Source organism: Bos grunniens, chromosome 6, assembly GCF_055505025.1.
Source record: "Bos grunniens cultivar Pamir isolate PY7600 chromosome 6, Bosgru_T2T1.0, whole genome shotgun sequence".
Classification (NCBI taxonomy): Eukaryota; Metazoa; Chordata; class Mammalia; order Artiodactyla; family Bovidae; genus Bos; species Bos grunniens.
In genome coordinates this window covers 46,518,972-46,534,266 of record NC_141170.1, presented here as the reverse complement: position 1 = coordinate 46,534,266, position 15,295 = coordinate 46,518,972, and the positions used below count along the sequence as shown (strand labels likewise).

Below are 15,295 nucleotides of genomic sequence, written 5' to 3'. Positions count from 1 at the left end.
TTCTCCATAGTGGCTGTACTAGTCTTTCTTAATTTTCATTTTTGTAGTCTTCTGTGACTTTCTGTGACTTTAGGAACACTGCATTAATTAGGAAAACTGCTTAAGAAAAAAGTATAACATACTGATTCCTGGAAATTAAGGAAGATTAAATAGCTAATTATATATATGGGAAGAGTGCAGGGGCATCTGAGCTTCCAGAAACTGGATCCAGGAACTCATGCTACTGGACACCTCCTCTCTTTCTAATCTTTACTTTTGGTATCAGCTACATTTTCTTTCTTTGAGTAGAGTGGCTTTGTCTACATGGCAGGCTACGTGGCTTCATGCCATTCCCAGCCTTGGACCAGTCAGAAAGGCAGGCCACATTGTCCAGACCAGGCATCTTCCATGATAACTGTGCAACAGGAAAGGGTAAAAGATAGCAGTGAGCACTGGACAGATCATCCCCTTTGTCCACTAAAACCACGTTTGCAACTTGATGGTCTGAAGATGTATAAGGTTAATGATAATGCATAAGAGAGTAAAAACATGTCCTCATTTTAGGTCTTACTTATTTTCAACATTTTATGACTATCATTTGTGTTTAGATTTTTCTTTCTTTTAAACATTGGAGTTAGAGGATTCCTGGAGGCTTCTATGACCCTAACATTATCTACATACTGGATAAAATTAGAGAAGTTGGAAGTGCAGTCATTAAAACTCAGGACATTTGATTTTAGAGTTGGCTGCATTTCCCAATGCTGTCATCTTTTTCCTGAAGATCTTCTGCCTACAGCCAAATGGTTTTGAGACATTTTCTGATTAGACTGCTTTTTAACCTCCTTGGCTCGTGACTGAATTTGATTTAGAGTGTTAGTTTAAACACTGTGCTTTGTTATCTGTTAAGAGCACAATGAATTGGTGGGAACATACAGTGTAAGTTAATTTATGTGTACTGAGTTGGTTTTTAAGCTCCATATATACTTAGGAATCAAGAAAAATAAATCAGTTGATCACCTTCATTGTGTGGGACAGTCTTCTTCAAAAATGTTGATTAATCAACTTATTAAGTAGAACTGAGTGGATAAGTGTCTCAGTACTTTTAAATATTGGATTTGTTTGCTTGGTGTGAATTCATGGTTGAAAGATAACTTGAGATACGGGTAAGGTACTGGTAAAATTAGGAGAGGCCTTCCCCCTTCATCTTATTTAGTTTCTTGAAATGTTCTAATGATACCTGACATAATTCGTTTTGTAAAGTTTAGAAAGTTGGGACCTTGGTAGCATTTTAGAGTCCCAGTAGTAAATTTCAGGCATGGTAGGGAATAATGGGTGATGTATATGAGTGAAGTAGGTGGAGTGTAAGACAGTTGTGAGTGCTGTGAACTAAGGAGTAAATTCCAGCCTAAAACTGGGTGTTTTAAACATGTTTGGAAACAGTTGTTGGCAGACAACATAGACCTCTCTCAAGCTAGATTTAGTACAGGCTGAGTTTTCAACCCCTGCTTTTTATAGCAAATTGTTGGGCAGAGTTTCCTGGGATTGCTGCAACTCAGAAAAAATACTCACATTTTTCATATCAGTGATTTTTATCAACAAGATACCCATTGGTTCTTTGTTGTCTGTGTAGGGACAGCACTGGTCTCTTTGACCTTGTACTCACCAGACTTCCAGATGTGAGTTTTGGGTATAGTGTAATGGGAAATGCTTTGGAGTTGGAAACCTTATAGAAGCTTCAACTCCACACACTGGCTTTATGACCTTAGACAAGTTACCTAACTCATGGAGCCCTGGCTTCCTCATTTGCAAAGTGAGAAATGTGTCTATAACCTCTTATGAAGATTACATTACATAATTGTATAAGGGTCCAACATAACACCTAGTTCCTAGTAAATGTTTTATTTCTTTATTATTTGCTGGTTCAAAGCACATCTGCTGCTGCTAAGTCGCTTCAGTTGTGTCTGACTCTGCGACCCCATAGATAAAAGCCCACCAGGCTCCTCTGTCCCTGGGATTCTCCAGGCAAGAACACTGGAGTGGGTTGCCATTTCCTTCTCCAAAGCACAGGTGCAGGTAGAAAGTTAGATTTAATTCAGTAGATGTATACTGAGAGCATGCTACGAATGTGGCATCCAGGATACAAGATACAGAAGACCTATTTCCTGTCCTCAGTCTAGCATTGTGGGTATGTGTGCATGAGTTTGTGTGCTTGTGCGTGTGTGTTTAGGAAAAATGGAGTGATAAAAGGGAATTATTAACACAAATACATACATAAAGACATATTTAGAGACATGGGGAATTCATTCATTTTACTGAATTACATGCTAAGCACTGAAGATGTGGTGAGAAGGACCTACTGTGTCTCTGAGCGCATTTGCATTTTAGTGGTGGTGGTGGTTGTTCAGTCCTTAAGTCACGTCTGACTCTTTGTGACCCCATGGACTGCAGCACACCAGGCTTCCCTGTCCTTCACCATCTTCTTGAGCTTTCTCAAACTCATGTCCGTTGAGTCAGTGATGCCATCCAACCATCTCGTCTTCTGTCATCAGCTTCTCCTCCTGCCTTCTGTCTTTCCCGGCATCAGGGTCTTTTCCAATGAGTTTGCTCTTCACACCCGGTGGCCAAAGTATTGGAGCTTCAGCTTCAGCATCAGTCCTTCTAGTGAATATTCAGGGTTGATTTCCGTTAGAATTGAGTGGTTGGATCTCCTAGCTGTCCAAGGGATTCTCAAGAGTCTTCTCCAGCATCGCAATTCGAAAGCATCAATTCCTGGGCTCTCAGCCCTCTTTATGGTCCAACTCTCACATCTGCATATGACTACTGGAAAACTAGCCTTGCCTATACAGACCTTTGTCAGCAAAGTGATATCTCTCTTTTTTAATACTCTGTCTAGGTTTTTCATAGCTTTTCTTCCAAGGAGCAAGCATCTTTTGATTTCATGGCTGCAGTCACCATCCACAGTGATTTTGGAGCCCAAGAAAATAAAATCTGTCACTCTTTTCACTTTCTCTGCATCTATTTGCCATGAGGTGATGGGACCAGATGCCATGATCTTAGTTTACTGAATGTTGAGTTTTAAGCCAGCTTTTTCACTTTCTTCTTTCACCATCATAAAGAGGCTCTTTAGTTCCTCTTCACTCTCTGCCATTAGGATGGTAACATCTGCATATCTGAAGTTGTTGATATTTCTCCTGGCAGTCTTGATTCTAGTTTGTGAGCCATCCATCCTGGCATTTTGCATGATGTACTCTGCATATAAGTTAAATAAGGAGGGTGACAGTATACAAACTTGATGTAATTCCTTTCCCAATTTTGAACCAATCCATTGTTCCATGTCCGGTTCTAACTATTGCTTCTTTACCTGCATACAGGTTTCTCAGGAGACAGGTAAGGTGCTCTGGTACTCCCATCTCTTTAAGAATTTTCCACAGTTTGCTGTGATCCATATGATCCATACATACAATCAAAGGCTTTAGCGTAGTCGGTGAAGCAGAGTTTTTTTTTTTTTTTAGTTCTCTTGCTTTTCCTATGACCCAGTGGATGTTGGCAATTTGATGTCTGGTTTTAGTGATAAAGACACATTAAATATCCGGTTGTGTAAATAACTTTATATTTTCATTTATAGTAAGTGTTAATGAAGAAAGAATACGGGAAATATTCAGAATGCTATGAGAGTATATAGAGGGAGATCTAAATTAGATTGGAGAATCTGGAAGGACTCCTTACGGAGAGTGGCGTTTAAGCTGAGACCGAGACAATGATGAAAACAGACTGTCAAATCCTTATTCATTGAGCTGTCCTTTTCTAAAATCTAGGCATACCACCTCCTTTCTGTAAAAATATTTTTATTTAAATATGGTTAAGTTATAGGTTTTCTTTTATCATTATTTAAGTGTTAATTAAGTCCTCACCCTAATTGCTTTTATCCTGTACAGATACATTTTACCCTTTAAGATGTCCAGATAGCTATTCTCATTCATTTTTCCTTGACTTTTCTTGCTTAACCAAGAGGATAACTTATTTCCAAGTGGCAGGTGAAGGATCTTCATGGATATTTACCATTTACCAAGTGTCCTTTGGACATGGCATGTGCATAGTAGATATTGACCTAAATCAGGATGCTTTCCAATGTAGCAGAATACCAGATTGTCACTATCTGGGGCTTCTGCATATAGTACTTGAACATTAATATACCACAGACACCAGGTATACATTTACCATATTTATTTTCTACAGGAGGAAGTTAATGGTTTTTTTTTTAAGTTATAATGAAATAATAGGCATAATCTTGTTTTAGGAATGTTGGAAGTACTTGCTTATTCAGTGAATATCCTAATGTACACCGTCTGGTAGAAATATTTATATTTATCTGATTGCATAAAAAAAAGACCTCACCTAGGTTTGGTGCTGGGACAGTTGGGGGCTGGTATGCCTGGGAAATTGATCTTGGATTTAGTCTTAGGAAACGCTGAGGAATGTGCTAGGCTGTTAGAGTTACTTGTACTGGGTGAGCAGGTAAGCAGGTATACACATACCCTCTTGATTCCTCCCTTGGAGAGGGTTATAAACTAGTGATTCCCAATTCCAAATGAATCAGAATCACCTGGAGGGCTTGATAAACCAGTTACTGGGCCCTGCCCCCAAAGTTTCTGATTGAGTAGGTCTGGGATATACCTCAAAATTTGCATGCCTTGCACATCCCCAGATACTGCGTGCTTCTGGTCTGGGGATTATACTTTAGTTACAACACCAGTATAAACAACTGGGGGAGAATGACAATTGAAGCATCTGATGGGATCTATTTAAGTAGCATCAGTGGCAGCTGGGTCTCTTGCTGGGAACTTGAAAGCCTGGAAATTTGCCCCAGTATTGCCAGCATTCTCTCTCCTGCTTTCCTTATAGATTAATAATTGTATTCTTTAATTACATTAAAGGAAGTTGTGTTCTTTTTGTCTGTTCACATCTTTCAGTCAGTCTCATCATCAGCATCCTTGTGGCAACCATGTGGTGATAATTACAACAAATGATAACTTCTGTCTTGAATTATATTTCAGGGTGATTACGACTCGGATATCCATCTCATCACAAGAGAAAGAGACGAACTTCAGCGTATGCTAGAAAGATTTGAAAAGCACATGGTGGATATACAGTCCAATGTTAAATTATTGACAGCAGAAAGAGATAAACTAAGTGTCTTATATAATGAAGTAAGATATTGATTATGTAACACCAGTTAACTGTAATAGAACCAGTATATATCCTTTATATTACTGTAGTGTATGGATCTTAGGGCTATTCCTTCATAGTTGTAGTTAGTAGTTAGTAGTTTCTACTATCATCCTGTTCCCAAAGCAGAGATTTCTATTGTTTTTTCATATTTATTTTTCCTCTTTTCTAGCCTGTCTATAGGTCACTTTGGGATAATTCCCTGTTTCTCAAACTGCTGAATGGGTCTCAGCCTGACTCTGAGTCAGGTGTGTCCTTGGGATTCACTCATGTTGGATTATGTGTATCTTACAGTGGGTAGCACTAACTAATTGGATACATTGGATATTAAGGTCTTAGCTTCGAGGGATAGGGAGGGGAAATTCACTGTAAGTTGGACCAGTTACAAGCCTCAGTTGTCAGAAGGCAAGGTGAGTCTGAACAAAGCATGGTGTTTATCACCAAAATTTGTTCTCCTACCAATCTCCCATGAAATCCTATTGCTATTTTGAGAGGAAGAGAAAGATATATGAGTTAAAAGGCCAAGTTGAAGAAGCTTTTTTTACTTTTGGAGTTTTTTTGGGATTCTGCAGTACAAATTGATCTACTTTCTGGGCTTTTCCTGCAGTTGGCTTAGATTTCAGCTTTCTTGGGTCTGCTTACTTAATTAGTAGTTGTCCATCTGCTATTTGGCTTTCAAAATTTTGTGGTTGGCACTTCTCTCCATCTTCTTGTCTTTTTGTTTTAATTATTACTATTATTACTCAAATCCTTTTACTCTCATTTTGGTGGCATTTGGGAAGAGAGCAAAAGTAGCATATGTTTAGTTTTCCTTTTTTTAACTGGGAGTATATCCAGTGTTTTTTAATTTATATCTTTTACTACTTTAAGGCTCAGGAAGAATTATCTGCACTAAAACAAGACTCTACCCAAACTACAGTTTCACATAATACTATTAGTCTTATAGAAAAGGAAAAAGAACTTGCATTATCTGACTTAAGAAGGATTATGGCAGAAAAGGAAGCTTTAAAAGACAAGTTAAAAGTAAGTAATTAGATTGACTTATTTTTAAAAGGTAATTTATTGAGAAAAAAGGAGGTCCTTTTTTATGTTTTCCTGTGATATAACTATTTTGAATCTAGATCAGGAGTTGGCAAACCATGGCCCATCAGCCAAATCCAGAACACTGTTTTTATATGGCCAACGTGCTAAGAATGGTTTTTACGTTTTAAAATCATTGAAAAAAATTGAAAGAAGAACATTTCATGACACGTGAAAAATTGTGAAATTCAGATTTCATTGTTGATAATACTTACTAGTGGGAATACTCATTCATGTACATGCTGCAGTGGCAGAGTTGAGTAATTGCAGTAAAAACTGTTTGGTCCACAAAGCCTAAAACATTTATTAACTGTTTATTTATAGAAAAGAACCAACTCTGATCTCAATAGGAATTCCCTCATATGGAGGGAGATTATCTTTTTTTTTTTCCTTAAAAAAAGCTTCATTGAGATATTCACATATCATAGAATTTACCCATTTAAAGTGTATAATTCATTAGTTTTTAGTATATCCACAGACTTGTTCAGCCATCCCCACAATCACTTTTAGAGCATGTTCATTACCTCAAAAAGAAACTCTTGTACTGGTTAGCAGTCACTCTTAACATCTCCCAGCCTCCTCAGGCTTAGACAACCACTACATTCTCTCTCTAGATTTACCTCCTCTGGACATTTCATATAAATTGAACCATTCAGTATGTCTTTTTTTTTGTTTTTGTCTGGCTTCTCTAACTTAGCATAATGTTTTCAAGGTCCATCTGTTAGGTCATATGTAACAGTACTTTATTACTTTATATTATGGGGTAATATTCCATTGTATGGATAGACAGCATTTTCTTTATCATTGGGGTGGTTTCTGCTCTTCAGCTATTACGAATAATGGTGCTGTGAACATTTGTATACAACTTTTTGTGTGGGTATGTTTTCTTTTGTCTTAGATGTATACCTAGTCATACGATAACTTTAATCATTTGAGCAACTGCCAGGCTGTTTTTCCAAAGTGTTTGTGTCATTTTTAGTCCCACTGGCAGGGGTTAGAGTTCTAATTTCTCTGCATCCTTACCAATATTTGTTACTATCTATCTTTTTTGTTATCATCATACTGGTGAGTGTGAAGCAGTATCCTTTTTAATTTTGATTTGCATTTCCCCGATGACTAAAGTGCTTATTTTTATATGTTTATTTGGCCACTTATATATCTTCTTTATAGAAATCTCTGTTCAGATCCATTGCTCATTTTTTTTGAATTGGATTATCTTACTGAGTTGTAAGAATACTTATATATTCTCAATACAATCCCCTTGTCAGATATATAATTTGCAGATATTTTCCCTCCCTCATTCTGTGGATTGTCTTCTCATTTTTTTAGTATTGTTATTTGAAGCACAGATATTTTAAAATTTTGATGAAGTCCAGTTTAATTTTTTTCTTTTGTTTGTGCTTTTGGTGTCATATCTAGGGGGCAATATTTTATTTCATAATCTCTCCAAAATGTTAACATACATAAAGCACTTAACAGTGCTCAGTACATTAAAAGAACTCAGTGTTAACTATTATTGTTACTATTAAAGCCTCCATAGTTTACTTCCAATAAATATTATTGAATTAATGTTTAGAAATTAGTACCTAAAGTTAAGAATAAGAACTTTTAAGTTTTATAAAGATGGTCTTTATGTCATAGATTTTCAGTTCAAGTTTTGCCCCAACAGAGTACTTTTAATTTGAATCTTCTGAAAAATTACCTTCTAGAAAGTGCTTTTTTATAAAAATAAGTGTCACAGTTACCAAATGGAAAACTTCTGTGCAATATGGCAACTTTTAGTGCAAGCTACTGATTTATCCTTCATATCTATTGAAATGACTAAGGAATGTAAAAGTAGAATTAAAAAGTACAGTAGTACCAAAAACTCAGAAAAAGTGACATTCATATTACCAGACTCTTTCTGGATTACAGGAGGCAGGATTTATGAGTTTACAACAGATTTTTTACATAAAAACTCAACTAATCCTCTCAGTCATTAAGTCTCCTCTACTAGTTTCCTGTTATTTCACTGCCCACCCAGTTTTTGAACCCAGGCATCATCACTGAGTCCTCTCTCCCTGAAAACTCCTATCTCTCATTTAAGCACAAAGTCCTACTGATGCTACTTCTAATAATATGTAACATGTGTTACGCCCTTTCCATGTGGGAAACTGTTCTAAGTGTGTTTTACAAGGGCTTTGTCAGTAAATCTTCACAGTTGCCTTTTCAGTTGGCAGTGTTTACAGATGCAGTATCTGAGTTACAGTGAGTTTAAATAATTTGCTGAACCAACAGACACATGAAAAGATGCTCACCATCGCTAATCATCAGAGAAATGGAACTCAAAACCACAATGAGGTATCACCTTATACCTGTCAGAGTAGCTATTGTCAAAAAGACCACAAAGAGCAAATGTTGACAAGGATGTAGAGAAAAGGGATTGTTTGTACACTGTTGGTATTATAAATTCATGTGGCTACTGTGGAAAACAGTTTGAAGATTCCTCAAAAACCTAAAAATAGATCTATAATAATATATGATCCAACAATTCTGCTCCTGGGTATATGCCTGAAGAAAGTAAAAAACAGTAATTTGAAAGATATATGTTTATAGCAGTGTTATTTATAGTTCCCAAGATATGAAAGCAACTAAGTGTCCATCAATGAATGAGTAAGGAAGCTGTAGTATGTATTTTCAATGGAGTACCAGTTGGCCATAAAAAAGAACTAAATTTTGCTATTTGCAACAATGTGGGTAGACTTGGAAGGCATTATGCTTAGTGAGATAAGTCAGAGGAAAACAAATACTTTATGTTATCACTTGCATGTGGAATCTAAAAAATGAAACAAGCTAGTGAATGAAAAAAACAAATACTGTATGTTACCACTTATATGTGGAATCTAAAAAAATGAAACAAGCTAATGAATGAAGAAAACAAATACTGTATGTTATCACTTAAATGTGGAATCTAAAAAATGAAACAGGCTAGTCTGAAAGACTCAGACTCACAGATACAGAGAACAAACTAGTGGTTACGGGTGGGGAGAGGGGTTGGGGGAGGGGCAAGATGGAGTAGGGAATTAGATTTCCCTGGTTGTTCAGTGGTTAAGACTGCACTTTCAGAACAGTGGATGTGGATTTGATCCCTGGTCTGGGAACTAAGATTCTATATGCTGTGATGTGGCCAAATAAAAATTAAAAAAAAAAAAAAAGTTTAAAAGAGGTGCTAATGAGTTTGTATAAAATAAACAAGCTACAAGAATATATTATACAGCACAGCATATATAGCTGGTATTTTATAATCATAAATGGAGTAAATTTTTAAAAACTGTGAACTATTATGTTGTATACCTAAGACCTATGTAATATTGTGAATTAACTATACCTTAATAAAAAAATAGTAATAATGATTTGCCCAAGATTACCCAGCTAATGAAGTCACAAAGACTCTGGCTCCTGAGCTCACAGTGGTTTCTCTTGCATCACTTTGCTTGTTTCTATTCCCCTATTACCATCCTATTCTGGCCATTATTCTCTCAACTGCACTAGTGTATCAGTGGCCTCTCAAATCTCTGTTTTACAGTGAAGTCAGAGTCATTGTTCAAAGATGTAAATCTGCTTACTTCACTTCCTGTTTTAAAATCCGTTAACTGTTCTCAGGGACTTCTGTGATTGGTCCTTGCTACATCATGGTTAAGCTCAGCCCTCCCCACCCGCTACTCCCCACCCCTCATTTTCTCAACTCCAGGCTTAATGGACTTTCTCGTGCCCCTGTCTTTAACATAGGCTATTGAAAACTCCTTTATCCCTTTCAGTCTCCTCACCTGGTTGATTTCTATTCACCCTTTAGAGCCAGGTTAGTCATTTCCTTACACAGGAAGTGAACTCTGGATCCCTGATTCTCTTCCAGTACGTTGCCTTCAAGTTCCTTTTCCTAGCAAAATATTCATGAATTTTATTTTAATATCTTGTTTAAAGGTTTATCTTTACTAGACTATAATGTTTATGACACCAGAGACTTTATCTGTTTTACTGTATTCCTCACACCTTACTTGGTGCTTGGTATATAATATGTACTCAGTACTGGCTGAATGATTTAGTAAATGAAAAAAGGCCTCCAGTAGAGTGACTTTTTCAATGAAATATATAATCCAAACATCAGATGTCTTAACTTATTTTAATAAATAGTAGTGAAAGTGTCAGTTGTGTCCACCTGTTTGTGACCCCATGGACTGGAGCCCGCCAGGCTCCTCTGTCCATGTAATTCTCCTGGCAGAGATATTGGAATGGATTGTCATTTCCTTCCTCAGGGGTCTTCCCGATCCAGGGATCTGGTTCTCTTGCATTGTAGGCAGATAGATTCTTTACCATTTGAGCCACGAGGGAAGCCCATTTTTAATGAATAACATGGATGGAAGTAAGAATTGGCGCGAAAAATTCTCGTAGAGCACAGCATATCATTTGTCCTGGACTTAGCATCAACAAGAGTCAGACAAGTTAATATAACCAAAAATAACAACACTTGTGTTTATATTATTGACCAGCTCCCTCTTGAAACTTTGAACTCTTGCATCACCCTGTAGTAGTCTGTTTTCTGTATCTTCCTGATCCCATCTGTTGTTCCTTTGTAGTCTGTTCCTCTTACGTCTCCTCTCACGAGGGCATACTTCTGGGCTTACTTAATTTGCTGGGTTTTTCCCTTTATCGTTGTGCTAATGGGTTGATCTGTATAAATCTTTATAAATGAACCCATATCAGTCTGTGTCTTCTGTCACAGTCACACATGGAGGTGGAGTGTAAAAGATGAAGAACTCTTGTTTTTGTTTTCAACCAAAAGCATCATTTTTGTAAAATTTCTAGTGATTTTCTTTCTAAAGCATTTCTGTGTTATAAAAAGACAAAATAGTACTGTAGAATTGCATTGCTTATGAACATCTTCTATAAAATTCTCTTACAGCATCTCCAGGAAATGAGTGTTTTTGGAAAATCAGAATTAGAGAAAACTATTGAGCATTTGACATGTGTTAATCACCAGGTAATTTATCAAACTGGATTTGGGGTATGTTTTTTTGTATGAATGACTATTTCAATTATATTTTAATGTACTGTATGTTTTTAAAATTACAAAATAATATTTTAGAGAAGCTGTTATTGGTGACTGACTAGGAGTATGTACTCTGAAGATTGAGTACCTGGGTTCATATCAATACATCTCTGTCATCTGTTTACTGTAGGCAAATTTCTTAAACTTTTTATCTGTTAATTTCTTTGTAAGATAGAAATGGTACTCAAACTTATTTCTTAGAGTTTTTGTGAAAATTAAATGAATTAATACACATCAAGAACCTAGAATATTCGCTGCCACATCATAAGCATTCATTAAGTGTTAGCTATGATAGTTGTTTGCTCTTTTGTTTTTTTTTTTAACAAAAAATCATGTAATATAGGCTTAGAGTAAAAGTGAAATTCCTTTTCATTCCTTATTGCTCTCACTAGAGATAGGGTTTTTAACAAATTGGTAAGTGTTTTGATAAATTTTTTTTTTCTCACTGTGTTTTCTTTTGGCTAGTTTCCTTTTCCATGTCTTCACTGTTTTTATTTATCTACTAATTTTATCATCTGTTTCAATCAACCTTGGGCCAGTTGATTTTTTTTTCCTCTTCCACTTGGGTTGTATTTTCCTGCTTTTTTGCATTCCCAGTAATTTTAGATTGGATGTCAGACATTGTCTATTTTATTTTTTTGGTTGCTGGAGAGCTTATATTCCTAGAAACACTCTTGAAATTTGTCCTATGATACGGTTCAGTCAGATGGAAGTAGCTTAATCCTTTTTGGTTTTGCTTTTAAGCTTAATTAGGTGGGACTAGAGGAGCATTTAGTTTTGGACTAATTTTGTTTTACTGCTGAGACCAAATTTTTTTGGGTACACTCGCTACCTGTTGCCCCGTGAATTACAAGGTTTTCAAATGACTGATGGGAAAGAAACTATTCCTGACTTGGCATGAGCCCTCAGTACAGTTCCCTCTAGTTCTTTGATGGCTCTTTCCCTGGCCTTGGGTAGTTTTTTGTGGGCTGAGCTTCTGCTCAGCTGAAGATTCAGGGGGAACACTTTGTAGATCTCTGGAGCTCTAACCCTGTGCTCTTACTCCTCTAGTATCTGCCCTACAAATTCTAACTGCTCTGGCCTCCCTTGACTCTCAGTCCTGTAGTCTGAATTTAGGGGAACCACCAAGTCCAGCTGGGTTCCTTTTCCTGTGCCACAGCCTAGAAATTCTTCAAGCAACAAGCTGGAACAGTGATAGGACCCGTCTCATTTATTTCGTGTCTCTTCAGTTCAGTTCAGTTCAGTCGCTCAGTCATGTCCGACTCTTTGCAACCCTATGAATTGCAGCATGCCAGGCCTCCCTGTCCATTACCAACTCCTGGAGTTCGCCCAAACTCATGTGCATCGAGTCGGTGATGCCATCCAGCCATCTCATCCTCTGTCATCCCCTTCTCCTGCCCCCAGTCCCTCCCAGCATCAGGGTCTTTTCCAGTGAGTCAACTCTTTGCATGACGTAGCCAAAGTATTGGAGTTTCAGCCTTAGCATCAGTCCTTCCAATGAACACCCAGGGCTGATCTCCTTTAGGATGGACTGGTTGGATCTCCTTGCAGTCTAAGGGACTCTCAAGAGTCTTCTCCAACACCACAGTTCAAAAGCATCAATTCTTCGCCACTCAGCTTTCTTAACAGCTCAACTCTAACATCCATACATGACCACTGGAAAAACCATAGCCTTGACTAGACTGACCTTTGTTCGCAAAGTAATATCTCTGCTTTTGAACCATTGGTTATAACTTTCCTTACAAGGAGTAAGCGTCTTTTAATTTCGTGGCTGCAGTCACCATCTGCAGTGATTTGGGGGCCCAAAAAAATAAAGTCTGACACTGTTTCCCCATCTATTTCTCATGAAGTGATGGGACCAGATGCCGTGATCTTAGTTTTCTGAATGTTGAGCTTTAAGCCAATTTTTCTCTCTCCTCTTTCACTTTCATCAAGAGGCTTTTTAGTTCCTCTTCACTTTCTGCCATAAGGGTGGTGTCATCTGCATATCTGAGGTTATTGATAATTTCTCCCGGCAATCTTGATTCTAGCTTGTGCTTCCTCCAGCCCAGTGTTTCTCATGATGTACTCTGCATATAAGTGAAATAAGCAGGGTGACAATATACAGCTTTGACGTACTCCTTTTCCTATTTGGAACCAGTCTGTTGTTCCATGTCCAGTTCTAACTGTTGCTTCCTGACCTGATATAGGTTTCTCAAGAGGCAGGTCAGGTGGTCTGGTGTTGCCATCTCTTTCAGAATTTTCCACAGTTTATTGTGATCCACATAGTCAAAGGCTTTGGCATAGTCAATAAAGCAGAAATAGATCTTTTTCTGGAACTCTCTCGCTTTTTCAATGATCCAGCGGATGTTGGCAATTTGATCTCTGGTTCCTCTGCCTTTTCTAAAACCAGCTTGAACATCTGGAAGTTCACGGTTCACGTATTCATGTCTCTTAAGGGTCACTATACATCATTGCCTGATGCACAGTGTCTTTAAAACCATTGTTCCATGTATTTTGCCTAAATTTTTAGTAATTAAGGGTGTCTTATCACTCTAGCCTGCCCAGAATCGAAAGCATGACTTAATAAACTGGAAAATATATCTGAAGTACTAGAAGTCATTGAAAAGAGAGTAGGAGGTAGAAAATATAAAATAAGTTTAAACACTTAGAGAGTAAAGTGTCCAACATTTATTTAGTCAGAATTCTAGGAGATTATAATAGAATATGGGAGAGGCTGTATTTCATGATATAATAACTGATACTTTTCTAGGTATTATGGGAAACACAGAAATCCTCTGATTCAGAACGCACAGTGAATTACAGTAGCATGACAAAGCAATATAGATGAAAAGAAAATCCATACCATTTTTATAGCAAGAAATAATACAAGATGCCTGTGTATAATTTTGAAGGATCTTAATAGAAAACATTTTATAACCTTATTAAGACATTAAGAAAGATCTAAATAAATGGAGTGAGGTATCAGTGCCAGGGTCCAGCCCCAGCAGGATCCAGGGGTACCCTCAGGATGACAACCTAGGCGAAAGGATAGCAAAGCAGAGATCAGGGCTTGATCTTCCTTGATAAACACAGAAAGCCAATAAAGCTCCTGGCGCAGAACTTGCTCTGTTCACGGAGGCCGCAGGCGCCCTCTTGGTGGGGTGAGGACGCAGGACGCCCCCTCCCTGGTGAAGATGCAGGGCGCCTTCCCGATCGGGTCTTAGAAGCCCAGGCAAAAAAGTGAACTCAGAGAGCCCTGTGCCCCAAGGAGTCATCCTGAAAGAAGAACAGAGAGAGAAAAGGAGGGAAAAGGAAAAAAAGAATGACACGGGGAGACAAGCTTCGGTGAGCGAGGCCCATAACTTTATTTTCAAAAGGAACTTTTATACCTTGACTTGTACATAGAGGGAAATGAAAGATGCAAAGTCATACAGAGTCAGCCCAAACATTACATCTGTTTTGTCTTTATCAAAACCAGGATTTTTTCTGCATACCTTTCCCATAAACAATGTTGTGTACGATATCTTCTGGCCTTGGAGGCCTGTGGACATTTTATGACCCTTTTTTGATAAAGGCTGCTCAACCAGAAAACTTATTTTCCCTTGAAGTGTTTTTTTTCTTTATTTCTCCCAGCCTCAGAAAATACTAAATAAAGTTACATTCTCACAGAGCAAAGGTGCAGTGGGTCACAGCAAAGAAAGAACCAATTAGCTCAAAGGTCTGATGTGGTTAATTCCAAGGCTACTGCTTGTTTTTCTTACATTCCAACTATGTTAACTAATGCACTCCCAGGTGCACAGTGGATAAGGGATATGGGCACTTGGCAGCAAGCATTGGCCCAGTAATGAAGCCCTTTACCAGTACTATCTATTCTAATAATTTTTCATCCCTTAAAGGACTCTATGCTCATTAGGACTTTAGAATGTTTTGGCTGCCCTTGCC

General features: G+C 37.6%; 1 protein-coding gene across 16 annotated transcripts in view; it reads left to right on the top strand.

Moving 5' to 3' along the window:
• CEP135 (centrosomal protein 135) overlaps nt 1-15,295 on the top strand; it is a 75,516-nt gene that overhangs the window by 27,383 nt on the left and 32,838 nt on the right. For 8 of the 16 annotated variants that reach the window (XR_015165393.1, XM_086405675.1, XM_086405679.1 and 5 more), the window contains 3 exons: nt 5,034-5,186; nt 6,076-6,228; nt 11,225-11,326. Coding sequence is in view for 14 of the 16 variants with exons in the window: in XM_086405675.1 (XP_086261801.1) it covers nt 5,034-5,186; nt 6,076-6,228; nt 11,225-11,326 (408 nt within the window). In the remaining 2 variants the exon portion in view is untranslated. The remainder of the gene's footprint in view (nt 1-5,033; nt 5,187-6,075; nt 6,229-11,224; nt 11,327-15,295) is intronic. The other 8 variants (XR_015165394.1, XM_086405670.1, XM_086405677.1 and 5 more) reach the window with 3 other exon arrangements.